We start from the raw sequence: 18576 nt of genomic DNA on the forward strand, positions 1-18576 counted from the left end.
GGGGACTCTGTTAAAGGGTTGTGGCGGAAAATCCCAAGCTTGTGGTGGCCACCAAGCTGCCTGTTGGTGAAAAGGTTGTGGTGCCACTCAACCTCAACCTCTCTTCGTATTGGGTTTCACTGAGGAGTCTGAGTCGTACTAGCCACTACACTTTTCCGAGTTGGACTTCCTCTTATCGGTGTCTCTGCGCCAACCTCTTGTTCCTCTCTTTTTGGTTCTCTTGTTCAGTGTCCCCTGATATGTCAGCTGGTTAGGGATATACTTTTTCCAGGGAGAATCTCTCCAGATCCTTTTTCAATTTGGTAATTGTAGGACTTGGCCTATTTGGCTAAAGTTTCCTAAGCTTTTTGCTTTCCCCCTACACCGTTTTCCTGACCTAGAGTTGCCAATTTCGATGGTTTGGGTACTTTGCCACTGCTGATCAGTGTCAAAGTACAAGTGTTCCCTGTGTAAAGTGTAATGGTAATTGGTTGGCCATGATTGGTATGTTTGCCTTACTAGTAAAGTCCCTAGTGATGTGCACTGTATGTTCCAAGGCTAGTAATGAAATGGTGCGTGGAGAAGGGAACTCCGGCCTGTAGTGTAGGGCCTGCGTGCAGTTTGCTAAGTTTGCACTTGTCAGGACAACATGCTAACACTTGTCAGGCCTTACTTTCCCTTTTGCATACACAGCGAGCACCCCTGTGGTAAGTCCAGGGTAACCCCTGGACAGGGTGCGGTGTAAGTAAAAGGCAGGACATATACTGAGGTGTGTGCTATGTCCTGACAGTGAAAAACACTCAATTTCGTTTTTCACTGGTGAAAGGCCATCCTGCCCATAGGACAGAATGGGGGAGGCTGGGTATTGTTTTGGTAGCCTAGGTTCCTATAAGTTTAACACTACGTGTCATAACACATCTTTCTATGAAAGTGGTTTTGTCACTGTGGGTTCAGAAACCACTCTTTTAGAAAGTTGTGTGCTTTAAGCTCTTCTGTGTATCTCTGCTGAATGTGGATTGACTGTCTGGATCTGAGAGGTGAGAGGAGCTGGGGGAGGTCTTGACCCAAGGGCGGGGGTTGAGATGGCATCAGGCTGACCTGCATCTGGAGAGTAGGCGAGGAGAAGCCCCAGAGGTGAAGAGACCTGGGTTGCTGCTGTAAACCAATTGACCCATCTCCTGCTGAGTGATTTAGGATCCAGACCTCCAGTATCAAAGGGAGAATGGTGACACTAGGAGGGAGACACCCAGAACTGATTTAGGCAGCGGTCCGGGATCTCTGAGCACAATTAACTTCTAAGACTTTTAGGGGTATAACTGAGAGCGGAGACCCCTGAACGTTGGAATGGAACAGTAATGGATTGAGACTGAAAAGGCTTGGACCCATTTCGTGGTCCAGAGGAACCTCTGCTAAGGAAGGAACAACTGAAGAGACTGCTGGGGGAAGGACAAACCCTTGCTGTGTGATCTGGGGCTGGTCTGCAGTTTGCTGTTTTAACCAAGGAAGAGGCTGTTGGGACTGTGCTTGGTGCGCTGGGTCCGCCTTCTTGATGGAGACTATGCTTTGAGCTGAATCCCTGTTTGGAAACAGAGGAACATAAAAGTTTCTAGAGAAGTTTCGATCGACGCGGTGGGCGCGTGTTGTGGCAGCTTGAGACCCTCGGAAGGTGTGCCCTGTGATCTTGGACAAATGGAGGAGAAGTGAGACTCGGACGCGCTGGGTGCGTGTCGTAGTGCAACCTGGGACTGTGGAGGTGAACGGCTGATCATCGTGTGCATCGGAAGAAAGTGAGTCTGCAGCACGGTGTGCATGTCTTCTGTCCAACTGAGACCGCAGGAAGGAGTGTGTGGTGAGCGTGCACTCTGAGTCGACATGGAGTCCCATCAGTGTTGTGTGTGTGGCTTTGTCCCAGAGGCGACCCCTAGGATGCTGTGGTGAACATGCACCCGGAGTAAAGTAATCTCAGGGGCGTGGGGTACGTGTACCCTGCGGCGGCCTGAGACCTTTCGAAGAGTCGCGGCCCGGACTGGCAGCCCCGGAGGAGCTGAGATGCCAGGCCGAGCCGCTGAGGCCTATTGAGAAAGTTCTGTACAGAAAGCCCAGTCCGCTGAAGGAGGAGAGGAGAGTGGGGTCACTCCCCCAGGTAATGTGGATCACTGCCTGGGCGGGGTGCGGGCTCAGAGGGACTCTCTCATGGCCTCTCAGTCCTTCTGACGACGTGAGCCTTTGCTTCGGCTCAGATTGGGGCCGCTAATGAAGAAAGTGGTGGTAGTACTGGGGCCAGAGTAAGAAGCTGTACTTTGTCATCGTTGATACGTGTGGGGGGCAACTGTTATCGAAGAGGCTGATTGTCGTAATACACATTGCCAATATTGCTGCTAATGAACTGCCGGACTGTCTTATGAAGCCTGACATTATTTTTGCATAACAAAGTACACGATTGCAGTGCTACGCATTGCATTATTTCTCCATTGCAAAGTTCATGATTGTAGTGCCCGCATTGCATTATTTCTTCATTGCAAAGTACATGATTGTAGTTACACAATGCATTATTCCTTAATTGCAAAGTACATGATTGTAGCGGCCCGCATTGCATTATTTCTTAATTGCAATCTTAATTGCAAAGTACGTGATTGAGGTGTGACGCATTGCATTATTCCTTCATTGCCCAGTTCATGATTGTAGCCGTGCACATTACACTATTTCTCCCATGGCAAGGTACCGGAGTGTATCGTTACGCATTGTATTATTTCTCCTTTGCCTAGCACAGGCTTGTATTGTTATGCAGTGCATTATTGTTTGTGCATTGCAACGTGTGTGATTCTAGCATTGCGACCAGCATAATATTTGGAGAGCGGTGGTTGGTATTTGAACCTACCAGCCAGCTGGAACGAATATTACGCTTTATCATATGTTGACTTTTATATAATGTGGTCTAATCGTATATCTTTTTATATAAAGTTTATGCTCGTTTGTATCAAACTTGTGTGGAGTCAATTTGTGGTGTCACCAGGGGGTTGCTGTGGGCATCGTTGCACATACTGTACACTCGTGCCTTGGAGATGGGCCTGGCTGCTCATGCCATGCTACTAAGGGGGTGAGCAGGGCTATCTCAAACGGTGTCCTTACTAGGCCTAACGTTGAGTGAGGAGTCCCGGGTCTCGCATTTGGTGGCAGAGGTGCGGGACAGGGACTCCGGCTTCCAACAGTAATTTTGAATTTGACCAGGTCCTTTTTAATCTCATTCAAATTCTTAATGATTTCCTCCAACTTTTTCTTATATGTGGTTATTTGTATCCCGGTCTTCAGTTGGTTCTCTAGAGTCTGGATTCTTATTGTCAAGAGATCAGCTGTTTCCTTGGCCATGTTTATTATAAGAAACAGCCAGTCTCTGGTGCAACACCAGGCTATTTTAGACCCGTTAGTGGTGAATGTCTTGTTATCCATAAAAAGTCGAAGTCCATCAATGTCTTCCCAACAAAATTCACACTGATCTTTCTCTACATTAGCATGATCCAAAACATTTACAAATCTTCTGATCAAGTAGAAAGCTCTTTTCATGTGTCTACGTACAGAATATGACATAGTTGCAAGGTAACTTAGCAGGATTAATCTCTTGAACTGAAGATCGACAGTCAGAACTAGTTTCCCACACACGTAAAAGGTATTTTTCTACATCTTTAAAGTCATGTTCTTCTTCTGTCTCAACAAATCCTTTTAGAAACTTCACAGGTTCAGCAGTAAAAGCTCCAAGCTTTGTTCCAATTTTGCTCATAGTGCCATCAGCCGTAAGAATATGTGCCTTGATAAGAACACTGGGCATCTCTGGGTCAAGTTTCTTGTACAGAATATGAAGCTGGATTAAGTGTCTTTTCTCGTCTGTTCCATAATGTATCCATAACTCCGACAATCCTTGACTTAGGAACATTGCAACAAATCTGAGTAGCACAATATAATCTCTGTCATTTGACAGTACTGTAACTCGATTGGAAACATTTCGAACAGCCCACTCAAAATGTGGCACAACATGAAGGTCAGCTCTCTCCAATTTGCTGTTAAGTTCTAGAACAATATGGCCCATACCATGTATCTCCTCTGGCACCAACTCCTCATTGACAATCATTCCACTTGTAATAATTGGAAATTCAGTGTTCACTGAAGCACCAGCAATGTTTTGGTAAGTTAACATCTCCAAGTTCATCTTGTTCGATGTTGATAACCAGAATTTAAGTTGCACAGGTATAGGTGTCAAATTTGTGATGTAGGCAAGGTCAATTGTTCCACTTGTAGACATTCATCTGATTATCTTACATTCTTTGACAGATTGTTCAAGACAACTGTCAAAGACCATTTGCAGTTCTTTCAAGGTGCACAGTGACTTTGATGTCTGTAAAACAGTCTTGACCATTCGCAATTGTGACATAGTCCAAAACAATAGCAGTTTTTAATGAGGATACCGTTTCAAATTGAAATTCTTCAGGTGATAGTTCTTTTTCCGAGCTCTTCACTGGTTTGGTTGCAGCATCTCCACCAAATAATGCCTTTGTTTGAAGCTGATCATGCATGTCCTTGATAAATTCACCCCTTTCTTTTGCTGCATCCATCTCTCTATGTGCTTGCAGAAGTTGTTTTTTTGTAACCAATTTTGTAGTGGCTGGTTGGAAGAAACTCTTACTATGGTAATTAAAGCGTGGAATTTTAGCTTTAGTGATTATGCAAAACCGCTTTTTCTGTTTCAATACAAATCTCTCCTGCTTCAGTTCTGTGTATATTTTAGATCCATTTTCCACGACATCTAGTAGACGTGTCCTTAAATTGTTATGCACATATTGTTGGTCACAAAGTTGTGTAGTCGCACAGGCTCACTCACTTCAAAGGGGTTCATTGCTGCTTCATGAAATGAAAAAGGCTGTCAACATGTTTATTCAAATGTTCCCTTCTCCTTACCACAAATACGTGGTGAGGAACCCGTTCACGATAGTCCTTTCATTTTGATTTTGTCATCTCTCTGAAAACATTGCAAATAGAAAGGACTGCACTGTAAACTAGGTGCCATTGAACACCATATTCACTTTAACGTATCTGACCAACAATTCCCTTAGAGCTTTTCTGTCATCTCTGAATTTGTCTGTTCCTGTTCCAGTTTCATATCTGGAGCCACAGCATTGGACCTTCCCTCTCGGTCTTTCACCACAAAATGTCTTTGGAAGAATTTTCTGTAGCGTTATGGTTTTTCTACCTCTAGCTTTTTCACTCTTTCCAACTACCAGGACCCATATCTCAGGTAGTTTATGCAATCAAATTTGCAAAACACAGTAACTCCAGTCTTAATGTGCAGCGTCCAATCACCTTCCCTATGAGCCTGTACCAAGTTTTTTACTAGACCTATTGTGTGTAAAACATTTCCCAAGTACTTGCAAAGTTCTGATTTCTCTTCACATTCTTTGACAAACTCTACAAATTTGGTTTTCAAGTTTTCTGATTTTGAACTGAGTGTATTGAAAATTGCCTTGCTGTGCAGTATGTCTTTTGAATGTAGTGCACCCTGTGCTTTGTTGACTTCTAAGATAAGTGACGCAAAACCTAATTTGTCATTTTTGTTCCAGAAAACATTTCAATGAAATGTTTCTATTCCCTCAGATATGATGAGCATAACTTGTAACAAACTAACATAATGAGTTCCGCTCAATACAGAACTTCCTGCACACCACAACACAACTTTTGTCATGTGGAAACCGCCCATAATTGGATAAAGAATGTCAAATTCTACTAGATTGCTCATAAAAGTGCCCCCTACAATACGGAAAACACCTTCATTGCAGAAAATTGGTAGGATAATTTGGTCTTCCAGCTGAGCACACACATATTGAAATATTATTAGAGCTGTGTATACTGTTGCGTAGTTTGTGACTGGAGATGGCTTTACTGGTAAAAACTCAAACTTCTTCAGTGGAATGGTATTCTGGATGATCAGAGCATGAATTCTAGCCCAAGGAGGAACTGGCTTTTCTTCATCCTTCAGTCTGCACCGAATAAGCTATATAATAAATGCAGTTGAATCAGCTTTATGGACCACATCATCATGGAGAAGAAGATCCATGTCCTCAGCCACTTTGAAACTTTCAGGTAGACTGGAATGTGTTGGTGGCTTGTGATTTTGCACTCGTTGGTAAGGCAGTTGGGTTATGTTAGCAGCCTCGTTTGTTTATGCCTACAGCTGACACATCTTGTTTTCCAGTAGCTACTTCATTGGTACAGTCTTGAAAATGCACCATGGCAGTATCATGTGTGCTGGATGTTACAAAGAAGTCTTCAAACTTACCAAGAGCAGCCATTGTAAATCTTTTCCTGGTAAAGTGACTTGGAAGTGGTATGCTGTCGAATTTGCAAGATTTTACAGCATGGGCTGCTAACAAGTTTCTGCTCCATACTATGTCATTATAACTTGTTGATACACCAGTCCTGTTCTTTAAAGTGATTAGCTCTTTACTTTTGCACTTGTCATAGATTGTCTGAGCAGTCATCATGTGTAGCAGAATTTTCTTTTTGCCATGATGTAATTCATAAAACATAATTTGGAAAAGGCAGTACAGTTGCTCAGCATAAGTCTAGATGTTCATTAGATTGTCTTCCATTTCTTTGCTTATCTTCAGTCATCCTCCGTGTTGGCTTTTGTTTCGAACTCAAGAACTATAGTTTGTAACACTTTTGCTTTGATGATATTATACAATGATGTAAAAAAAAATGTTAAGACAACATCAGGTATTCTTATGGACTCCCATGATGTTCGGAGCTCTGGGGCATCACAAAATTGGTCATTAAGTAAAAAGTCTAAATCTTTCAGGACGTTTCTTTAAAATGTTCCTGCTGATTTTACTGCATCCTGTGATCTTTTTTTGGCAGCTAGAACTTCAGGAGTCATTTGCGGAGAACACCATAAGTGACTCATTATATTTGTTAGACTGACAAAAACAAATTCTGTCATTGTACATTCTTACCAGAAAAATCGTAACTTCCTTATTATGGATCAATACAGTTTCATCAATGTTGACCATTATTTCTCTGATCTCACGAAGTCTGAACCCATAGCCAGCACCCAAGAGTGACTTTAAAACTTAATTTGCTTTTTCAAAGAGTGCAAACTTACCTGAAGGCTGGCGGTTACGTTGCTGCTGGGGAGCTCACTGTAAATTAATATTTTTGAATGTATGCACGCATTCATTTCGGGTGGGCATTGAACCCCGCTGCAAATACTTTCACCTTTCGGTTAAGAACAGCTCCTCAGCTGTAAACTTCATCTTGGTAGAAACTAGCTGCAAATAAAAACATGTTTGCCCTTTGACACTTATCCACTCTGTACTTTCTTCTTTCATCAATCCCTTTGGTCCTTGTTCTGGCTAAACCACATGTTACACTTTGAAGATCCTCTGCTTTTGAAAGCTTGGACGATGATGTCGCAACCTGGCCCTCTTGCATAGCATGGAGCTCCATCAAGAGCAAATGCCACATTGGCAAGCGTATTCAAAGGAAAGTCAATGATCTGAATCACACATGTGGCAGAACAATAACTCCTAACTTTCCATATATTCCTGTAGCATGTATTGCCATTGTATAATAACATTGGAAGCTGTTTTCTGAGTTCTATGCTACACATCAATTGGAGTTGGATCTCTATCCAGCCGCATAGATTCAGGAATAGGATGTCATATACATCTCTGCATCGAAAAGAGTGACAAACGGCACCCCAGATTTCAATTGCAGACTCATGACCCCCTACCACTCACCTCTAAAGAATCTAGAAAGGTTGGTCTTGATGAAGGTGTATACAACTTGTATTTCCACTGAAACATGCGTTGACCTGGCTCGGGTGAATCCCAGCTGGCAACAAAATCACGGATATTGATTCTAAGGGTTCTTTCCGTGACTCTAAAAGTGTATGGCTGTTAAGGCTGGGAATTGTACGTATGTGATTTGTGTATGTGAGTGTGGTGTTGTATGATAGGTCAGGATGAAAGTGTGGTAAAAGCATGGGGATACATTAGGTTTGTAAGTTTGCATAGACATTGAGACTTTTTATTTGTCTCAATGTCTATGCAAACTTTATTGAGTTGATACATGTAAACGAACACAATATGTATGTCACAATTGTATAATTGTATATTTGCATGATAAAGTTTTGACTTTTGTATAATTGAGTTTAAGAAAATATTTATAAAAAAGTTATTCTATATAGATGAAAATAAAAAGGAATACAAATACCTAAATGTCTGACTGACTTGTATAGTGGTGGGTAGCCCTAGGAGCTAAAATTAGCCACCAGTGAAAAAATATATGTCTGGTGGGAGTACTTCTTTACATAGTTTCATTCTTTTTGTTAGACTGAAAAAACAACAAATGTCATTGTACATTTTTACCAGAAAAAACGATTTTCATTATTATGGATCAATACAGTTTCATCAATGTTGACCATTATTTCTCTGATCTCAGTGTGAAACCATAGCCAGACCCCAAGAGTGACTTTAAAACTTAATGTGCTTTTTCAAAGAGTGCAAACTTAACTGAAGGCTGACGATTACGTTGCTGCTGGGGAGCTCACTGTAAATTCATATTTTCAAATGTATGCACACATGTAGTTCGGGTGGGCATAAAACTCCGCTGAAAATACATTCACCTTTCTGTTTAAAACAGCTCCTCTGCTGTAAACTTCATCTTGGAAGAAACTAGCTGCAGATAAAAACATGTTTGCCCTTTGAGACTCACATACTCTGTGCTTTCTTCTTTCGTCAATCCATTTGGCCCTTGTTCTGGCTAAACCACATATAACAATTTGAAGATCCTCTACTTTCTGATCAGTTGTCGGACGCGGACGAGATCTGCTAAGTGGATGGGCATTGGGTTTTATTTTAGTCCCTTTTTCTGCAATTTTTTGACAAACTATTTCCAGTCATTTTTCCATTGTATACGACTTGTAGCACTTATTGTTACAATGATTAAATATTTGATCCTCTTGACCCATCAGTTTGAATCTTTTGTGAACTTAGTCTTGCCGTATTTCTGCAGCATCTCAAACTCTCTTCTGTCCAGCTGCAGATGTTAGCTTTTCTTTTGTATTAGTTTGTCATATGACAAATTTTTCTGTGTTAGAGTCCTCAGATTTTGTAGTTAGCAACACGCTGTCAAGAGGTAAAGATCGCCTACTACCACCTGATTCACTCATGTTTACAAATTTGAATCCAAGGTAAATAAATTACTAATATGATGGCTAAAACGCCTCATTATTGAGCCGCCATTTTAAAAAATGGCGGCAGGGTTGCTCTGAGGAGCTGTTTTCTTCTCTGTAAGACTATATGACCCCCAAAACCTCTGTTTTGACAGCAAAACTAAGTATAAAGGTCTCATGGTTCCTGAAATATTTGCATACCCAGGCTAAATTACTTCTCTAATGTACAAAAACACAAATCAAAAATGAAAATTTCTGAACATCAACGTTTTTATGGAGGTACATCAAGGGACAGGACTAAGTGCTAGATTGCTTTTTTTTAAGCATTGTGCGGCTTTTATAGATTCAGTATATTTAAATTTGTGAGGTGTATCTTTTCGGTGTGCAGTTTCTGTCATTTTCATTATACTTTGGTGTCCTTTCGATTAATGAATGGTATGACTCATCCAAAAAGGGAAAAACGTATTCCTTTCTGTATGTACAAACCTTTCCATGAAATTGTTGAAAATAGGTTAGGGGAGAATGTCTGTGTTAGGTCACCTTTAAAAATGTGGGAAATGCCATTTGGATACATCGCCAGTAACATGCAGGCTAAATACCCGACTACTTTATTTTGAATGTTTTCTGATGTAATACGATGTATGTCTCATGAAGGAAACATTGGTGAGTGATGTGTATAGCCGAGGATGTTTTAGCAACTAAAACTACATACATAAAAAAAATATATATATATATATATCCATGTAGAATGTAATATATTTATTACCATAGATGATTGTTGGCAGAAATCATGACTCTATGCAACTCACAAGAGGTGAAACTTTGGGTGGTCCATTCCTCAATAATTGTAAAAATAAATAGCATATTACACTGCGCAGCTGTGTTTTATTTTTTTAACAAAATGTATTTAACCAAACCCAGAATGGAAAGGGATAAATGTGTGTGGTAATGTAAAATGGCTTGTAAAACCCTTGTAACATGCAATCTGCGAGGCACTGAAGTGTTTCTCTCCTGACATTTTCGCTGTGCTGGTATAATGTGGAATTTTACCTTGGCTTTGTAGTAATGTGTGGTTGTGCATTTATTAGTACTGTTTGTAAATCAACAGTGCAACGTATTTTGTTTTGCTACATCGTCCCAAACCATTTTTATACGAGATCCTGCGAGAGTGCTTATCCTTTTCTGTGGAAGACGTTTTTGTTGGTATTAAGCCTTTGCATTACTACAGTAACAGTATGATTTCATGGAGGAATGACGGCTATAACGAGAGACCCTTTCTGCATGGAGCAATATTACATTTGAAGGTAAAAGTTGCTGACATATTAGGTCACTTTCCAGCAAGGTTGAGCACCAGTAGCATGTGAGCCGGGAAATTGATAGCTTATCTGTATCCCGGTACAATGGCTTGTTTGCTTCAATATCTAATATTAGAGTATAATTTAAGGTCCTATGGGAGTGCTGAAGGACTGCTTTAGCTCTGGTGCATCGACTCGTGTTCAGATTAGAATGGCTGCGCTGCATGCAGCTGTGTTTGCTACACCATGGCTCTTGCTCTTCTTATTGTGCTGCATTCATTATTGCAGGAGGTGCTCAAACAGCTTCAAGGAACCATTGAAGATGAGGCAGTCACTTCTTCAGGACAGATTGATTTTCTGGAGCGTCTCAAAGGTAAGAATGTTTTGTTTGAGCTTATGTGTTTGGTTCACATACAACAGTATTTGAGATTGTTTACTATGTCTGGGAGGCCGAGCCTTACCCTGAAGAATTCGTTTTGCGTCACTTATGAAGGGCATCTGAGAAAATCAAAGTTACGATTGAGGTACGAGACCATTCCTCCACCCGCCCGATCACCTCCACCCCACCCACAGGGTGATAAAAAATAAAATGCTAAACACAGATTGTAAGCATGTAGGACACAGACCCCTGATGATCTCCCCTCACACAGTGATGGAGGGACTTGCAAGAGTTTTATGAGCACTTATAGATCAAAAGACCAGTGGACAAAGTGGACAGCAGGTATTGATACGGAACAAATATTGCTTGTTCTGATATAAAATCAGCCATGGCCTGCTCTCACAATGGTATGGAAGAGTCGTTAGGCATACATCTCTCTAGCCCAATACTGTCAGAAGAATAGCTATCACGTTTTTAACCACATGGTGTCAAGATCTTACAGTAAATCAGTGTGGGCATTGCTTACTTTGGCTAAATGGTCTAATAGGTTTTGGTACCACAGACATAGCTCCAAGGATCAGCAGTGCACTTCTCAGAGAATATTTTAATTGTTCCAGAAGTGTGCCAAACACACAACACTAATGTAGGCAGGGCATGGATGACACCAGATAACCGAAATTGATGTGTTGGAGGGTTGAAAGGAGAAAGAAAAGTATGGGTGACATTAGGAATACATCATGGAGTTGTTATTGTTCAGTTGTTATTTACATATTTACAGTTTGAGGAACATGTTCTGAATCAGACAATTATTTTGTTAAATGTCACCGCTGGGTTTAGAACCCCTGACTCATAAGGTTTCAAGAATAGAAAATTATCTTGTTGTCCACATCTTCTCCCAGTTGGGTAAAACAAGTGAGCAACTTTACTAAAGGGGGATTTCATCCCACAAATGATTTCTTGGCTGTAGGTTCTGTGGTGTGGCCTCCTACTCTAGCGTAACATATTGTTTTAGATCTTACATGACATTTTTCTGGGAACCTGTGTTTTTATCCTTGCTTTTTAGTTCAGGAAAACCTCTTTAGGATCAGGATTTCTATGACTCCCTTAATGCTGGGTCTACCTTACGGACCCTCCTGAGATTTAGAAACTCTCCTGTGCTTGTAGCCTTTCACTCCTCTGCCTGATCGTTGAGATTATCTTTTGCTGGTGCATGATCTGTTTACCTAATATCTACTTTTCTGTAATGCTGCTTCTCCTTATGCAGTCTTTTGGGACAGAAAAGTCCCTTGCTTGGTGACGTAAGTGTACCCCTGCCCTGAGTGCCCCAGCTGCATCTTAATCCATGGTGCACATTTTTGTTGTCATGGTGTGAGCTCAGATCATGCGTGTGCGCCATGACTTCGATCTGTTTCACAGATGTCTGTCATGTTGGGAGGTGCGCCCGAAATGGTATCCTCACAGTGGTGAAAGGCTTCAGCCTTTGCCAGGATTTAAGTAGCAAGCATGTAGTGGTGACAGCATACTGTTTAGTGATCAGCATAAGTGAACAGCCTTTTTACCAGGGTTCACTAGAGTAAAGCCTTCACCTTCATTCTCACTCATGTAAAGTTCCTCTGCTGAGTGCTTAACTCACCCTTGGCCTACATTAGGGTAGTATATAGCATTGTGGTGTGTTCGTGTTATATGAATGTGTTGGGTGAAAGACTCTGTTCCATTTTGGGAGACTCGGAGCTTACTAGAGGAGGATGAGGAGGCAGAGGAATCCCTCTAGACAGATGTGTGTATTGCTGCATTCCTGTGAACTTGGGTGAGACACACTGGAGGAAAAAGAGCCAGACTCGTTAGTACATTTCAAAGGGACTCTTTGATTCAGGGAAAGGGTGCTGGGCCCATCTCAGGAAGAAGAGGGGGCTGATTAATGAATCATAAAGAGTAGGTCTGGAGCCCTGAGGTAACCTTTTGATGCACGTATCACTCGAGCTGACATCCAGGTGTGAAACTCTAGCCACTCCCATGGCCTGTGTTGTGGCAATATCAGATTTTGAGTCACTCCTGTTAAGACAGGCAGCTTTCTGGAGGAAAGGCAAGGCAGAGGAGTGGGTGCTTCAAAAGGAAGCAGACCCCCAACACATTGCCAGTGCCTGCCAGCTTGCCAAGACCAATGTCCTCTGTGAGGAAGAGGAGAGCGCTGGAGGGAGCCAAGTCCATTTTGGGATCCTGGCAAGGAGTGAACCCCTCAAGCAAGGTGTGAGAGAAGCTGCTGGACCGATCGGCTCAACCTCTTACCCCCTACCCAGTACCCCACCCGCCTCCCACGTATACCCAAGGTGGCCACCGTGAAGTAGCCGTGGTTGGCATCATTACCATGTCGACTGGGCCGTAGTCAGCGTACAAGTGAAGTCAGAAACCCTATATCCCAGAACGGCCCGCGTGAAGATTATTGCTGTGCGTAAGATGCTCCTTCTCCTACATCCCCGCCAAGTCCTGGAACAGCATATCCCTCTGTACTGCATCTCCTCTCACGGAATTCAGAAAGGGACTCAAGACCTTTCTCTTCGACTGATTGCTTCAGAATCATTGCACCTGGATGCACTCACGGGTGATTAGCCTCGCTCTACAGATTCCATTTGATTGATTGATAAAGGGCAAGGATCATGCCTGGTACAAGCCATCATCGAGAGGAGAGGCCAACATGGTGATCTGTGCTAGCCCGAACCCTGCTGAGACTCTGAACCGGAGCAACCTACCCCCTACCTGTGGGAAGGATTAGAGGAACTTACTGTCTCACAGGAGGAAGTGCCAAGGATGCTCAGCCACTGTCCCTGTAGAGCAGCTAGTGCCACTTACCAACAGAAGCCACTGGTGCTCCCCACGGAGACTCCGGTTGCGCAATCCTTGTTGGACCGTAAGCTTGATCGCTGGGCCAGAAGGCCCCAAAGGTACTTGTTCTGCCATATAAAACTTTGTGTGCTGGAACTCTTCTGACTTTTTAAGACAGTCGCCCTGTACTCCTTGACCCTGTTACTACTGAGAGTCAGGTGCTAAATGGGTACTCTGCACAGTTGCTCAGCACCCATAGTAAATCAGACCCTGGAATGTCAGGATTAAAAGGTTTCAACCCCCATGATTGGGTCCAGTAGCTCCTGCTTACCCGTGGCCCTCTGAAAGGGGTTATGACAGTCTTTTACTTATTATTTCCAGGGGACCTATCTGCCCTACTGCAACAAACCTGGCACGTTGATTCCTTTGACAAGGTCGTTCGTTCATTGTTCTCTAACACGTTTGTGGCTGGGAAGTAGTTATGATGCTATGATTGTTTTCCCTTTGAGAGGGAGTAAGTTTGACGGTTAGCTGCTTTTCCTGGGTTTACTGTATTTCGTTAAGGTGTGACTGAGTGTGTTTTACCCTTGTTGAGATGCTGGCAGGGTTATTTTGTTGCCTAGTTTGATGAGCTGTTTGGTGCATTTCTAGAGTCTTCAATCCATTACCTTTAGTATGCTCTTTTTTTACCATCTAATTAGGAGGTTCTACCAAATCTGTACTGCCTATGGAGTGGTTTTTACTCTTGGTGTGAGCCAACCATTTTGGATTTCTTTCCATACTGCAATAAAACACACATAATGGGCTTTGTGTCAGCTTTCATGTTTTTTCTTTGGCTCAGGGCCCTTCAGCTGTTGATTTAATACATTGTTAATCACATCTAGATTGGTCCACAGGAGTGGTTTTGCACCACTATCTTTCTCTTGGCGTTTTGTGTATTCGTCCACCTCCCTTGGCATGTGAGGGACTATTTTACATCTGAAATGTATGGTCGGTCACAAACTTTTCCTTTACTTAGTACCTTTTAATCTTAAATCATTTTTTCTCTGTAAGCATCAATTTTTAGGTCGCAGCCGACCAGACATCCGTCTGGTTTGCGAAAGACTTCTTGGAGTCATTCAGAAAGTTGACAGAGGAATTCATTCTGCCGGTTGCTTACCATTGTCTTTGTGGTTGGTAACTCAAATTTTCTGCCTTTCTATTCGCTTGCTTTCTTTGCTTTAGGCTTTCCAGCTCGAGGTCGTCCCTCCTTTTGCCCTAACCTTATTTACTGTATTTTTCCACTAACTCGCTTTCTGTAAACAGGCCTTTAAATCTTGTCACATTTGTTGTGCATTCTGAGACAGAGGTCAGATGTCAGGCTGTGTTTATTTTTCTTTCTACGACTTCAAAGTGAGAGGATTTATGTGACAGGTCATGCTGATTAGTGTGGTCTACTTGAGCAAGGCTCTACAGATGTTGGATTTTTTTTCTAGCACACAACAAAATGTAAATGTCTGTAAATAAACAGTGCTGACTATCAAATTAATACATTAGGTGATGACATTTGCATCTATTATCGTTTGTGTACTGTATACGTTTATCAGTTAAACTGTATGTGAGTGCAAATGTAATGCTCATTTCAATTGAGAATACGTTGTGGAGAAGTGTTGCTCAATGGTTAGAGCGGCAGACCCTGATGCTGAGGTCTGGCCCAGGACCAGGGTTCAATTCCTGCCTCGGCGGGTCTTGGGCTCAATTTCCCCGGACCTGATAATTCTCGCCTCGGTGCCTATTCTATTCAAGGGTTCCACTCTGCAACTCTGGGCAATAGCTTGCCTAATCTCCACAACGGCCCCAACAGCGCTAGGATGCCTGGCTTCTCCTTGGGGGTGCCCAGGAGTGGGCACTTCACAGGGAAAGGCCAGGAAGGGTTCCACAGCGGTATGTGTACAGCGCCTTGAGACCCCTTCGGGGGTGATTCGTGCGCTATATAAGCACTACATTTACTTTTTTTTTTTTTTTTAAATGGCAATACGGTACCATACCATCCACATTCCACGTTACTCCACTCTACTCTGCCCCACTTCACACCACTGCACTCTACTCTGCACTACTCCACGCTACTGCACTGTACTCTGCACTAATCCACTCCAGGGTACTCTACTCTGCACTAATCCACACTACACCACTACACACTTCGCCACTGCACTCTTATCACCACTCCACTCTACACTAATACTCTCTCTCCCACACTACTCTACTATGAACCACTGCACTCTTCGCTGCTGCACTCTGCACCACTTCACTCTATGCCACCCTACTCTGCAACACTTAACTCTATTCTACTGCACTCTACACCAATGCACTCTATTCTGTACTACTCAGCTGTATGCCAGTGCACTGTACGCCAATCCCCTCTACACCACTCTAATCTATTCTGTACCAATACACTCCAGTCTATGCCACTGCACTCCACTGCACCGCTTTACACCACTGCACTCTACACAACTTTACTCAAACCCAGTGCACTCCACCAATTTACTCTGCACAACTGCACTGTATGCCACTATACTGTACACCATTGTACTCTGTCACTGCACCCTATGCCACTATATTCTACTCTGTGTCATTCTGCTATGCACCACACTGCGCCGCAGCACCCTGCAGCTCTACTCTGTGCCTCTCTACTCTGTGCCTCTCTACTCTGCGCCTCTCTACTCTGCGCCTCTCTACTCTGCGCCTCTCTACTCTGCGCCTCTCTACTCTGCCCCACCCCACTCTGCCCCACCCCACTCTGCCCCACCCCACTCTGCCCCACCCCACTCTGCCCCACCCCACTCTGCCCCGCCCCACTCTGCCCCGCCCCACTCTGTCCCACCCCACTCTGACTCACCCCACTCTGACTCACCCCACTCTGACTCACCCCACTCTGCCCCACCCCACTCTGCCCCACTCTGCCCCACCCCACTCTGCCCCGCCCCACCCCACTCTGCCCCACCCTTCTATACCACTCCACTCTTCTATACCACTCCACTCTTCTATACCACTCCACTCTTCTATACCACTCCACTCTTCTATACCACTCCACTCTTCTATACCACTCCACTCTTCTATACCTCTCCACTCTTCTATACCTCTCCACTCTTCTATACCACTCCACTATACCACTCCACTCCACTATACCACTCCACTCTTCTATACCACTCCACTCTTCTATTCCACTCTTCTATACCACTCCACTCTTCTATACCACTCCACTCTTCTATACCACTCCACTCTTCTATACCACTCCACTCTTCTATACCTCTCCACTCTTCTATACCGCTCCACTATACCACTCCACTCCACTATACCACTCCACTCCACTATACCACTCCACTCTTCTATACCACTCCACTCTTCTATACCACTCCACTCTTCTATTCCACTCCACTCTTCTATTCCACTCTTCTATACCACTCCACTCTTCTATACCACTCCACTCTTCTATACCACTCCACTCTTCTATACCACTCCACTCTTCTATACCTCTCCACTCTTCTATACCACTCCACTATACCACTCCACTCTTCTATACCACTCCACTCTTCTATACCACTCCACTCTTCTATTCCACTCCACTCTTCTACACCACTCCACTCCACTATACCACTCTACCACTCCACTATACCACTCTACCACTCCACTATACCACTCTACTCCACTATACCACTCTACTCCACTATACCACTCTACTCCACTATACCACTCTACTCCACTATGCCACCCTACTCCACTATGCCACCCTACTCCACTATGCCACTCTACTCCTCTATACCGCTCTACCCTGCAGCCCTCCACTCTACCTGGCAGCACTCCACTCTACGCCACCGTAATTAACGATGTGCCATTCTACACCACTCTGCGCCACTGCACTCCTCACTGCACCACTATACTCTGTACTGCACCACTCCACTCTTCTATGAAACAATCTACTCTACGCCACTGCACTCTACGCCACTGCACTCTACGCCACTGCACTCTACGCCACGGCACTCTACGCCACGGCACTCTACGCCACGGCACTCTACGCCACGGCACTCTACGCCACGGCACTCTACGCCACGGCACTCTACGCCACTGCACTCTACGCCACTGCACTCTACGCCACTGCACTCTACGCCACTGCACTCTACGCCACTGCACTCTACGCAACTGCACTCTACGCCACTGCACTCTACGCCACTGCACTCTACGCCACTGCACTCTACGCCACTGCACTCTGTCCCACTGCACTCTGTCCCACTGCACTCTATGCTGCGCAACTCTGTGCCTCCGCAGTCTACGGTATGCCACTGTACTCTACACCAGTGCCGTCTGCTCCACTCAACACCACACCATTGCAGTCTACGACACTCTACTCTGCCGCACTGCACTCTGTCACAGAACTCTGTGCCACTCTACTCTGCACTACTTTACTATGCCACTGCAATCTACTTACTCTGTTACACTCTGTGCCACTCTACTGCACTCTACGCCAGTGCACTTTACGCCTCTCTACTCTAACCCACTCTACTGTTTGCCACTCCTCTACACCACTCCAATCTACCCTGCAGCACTCCACTCTACAACACTCAACTCTAAGATAATCTACTTGGCGCCACTCTACTTGGCGCCACTCTACTTGGCGCGCCACTCTACTCGGCGCGCCACTCTACTCGGCGCGCCACTCTACTCGGCACTCTACTCGGCGCGCCACTCTACTCGGCGCGCCACTCTACTACACCACTCTACTCTACTACCTCACTCTACCCTGCACCCCTATCCTTTGCCCTACACCACTCTACTCTGAAACAATCTACTCTACGCTAAGGCACTCTAAGCCACTGCACTCTGCTGTGCAACTCTGCAGTCTACGCTAT

At 44.0% G+C, this 18576-nt stretch overlaps 1 protein-coding gene across 7 annotated transcripts in view; it reads left to right on the plus strand.

Moving 5' to 3' along the window:
* Positions 1-18576, plus strand: part of APC (APC regulator of Wnt signaling pathway) — an 897802-nt gene that overhangs the window by 571552 nt on the left and 307674 nt on the right. For all 7 annotated transcript variants that reach the window (XM_078675503.1, XM_078675505.1, XM_078675507.1 and 4 more), the window contains one exon: positions 10783-10867. In XM_078675503.1, the coding sequence (XP_078531629.1) occupies positions 10783-10867 (85 nt within the window). The remainder of the gene's footprint in view (positions 1-10782; positions 10868-18576) is intronic.

The sequence above is a fragment of the Lissotriton helveticus genome, chromosome 2_1 (genome assembly GCF_964261635.1).
Source record: "Lissotriton helveticus chromosome 2_1, aLisHel1.1, whole genome shotgun sequence".
Lineage (NCBI taxonomy): Eukaryota > Metazoa > Chordata > Amphibia > Caudata > Salamandridae > Lissotriton > Lissotriton helveticus.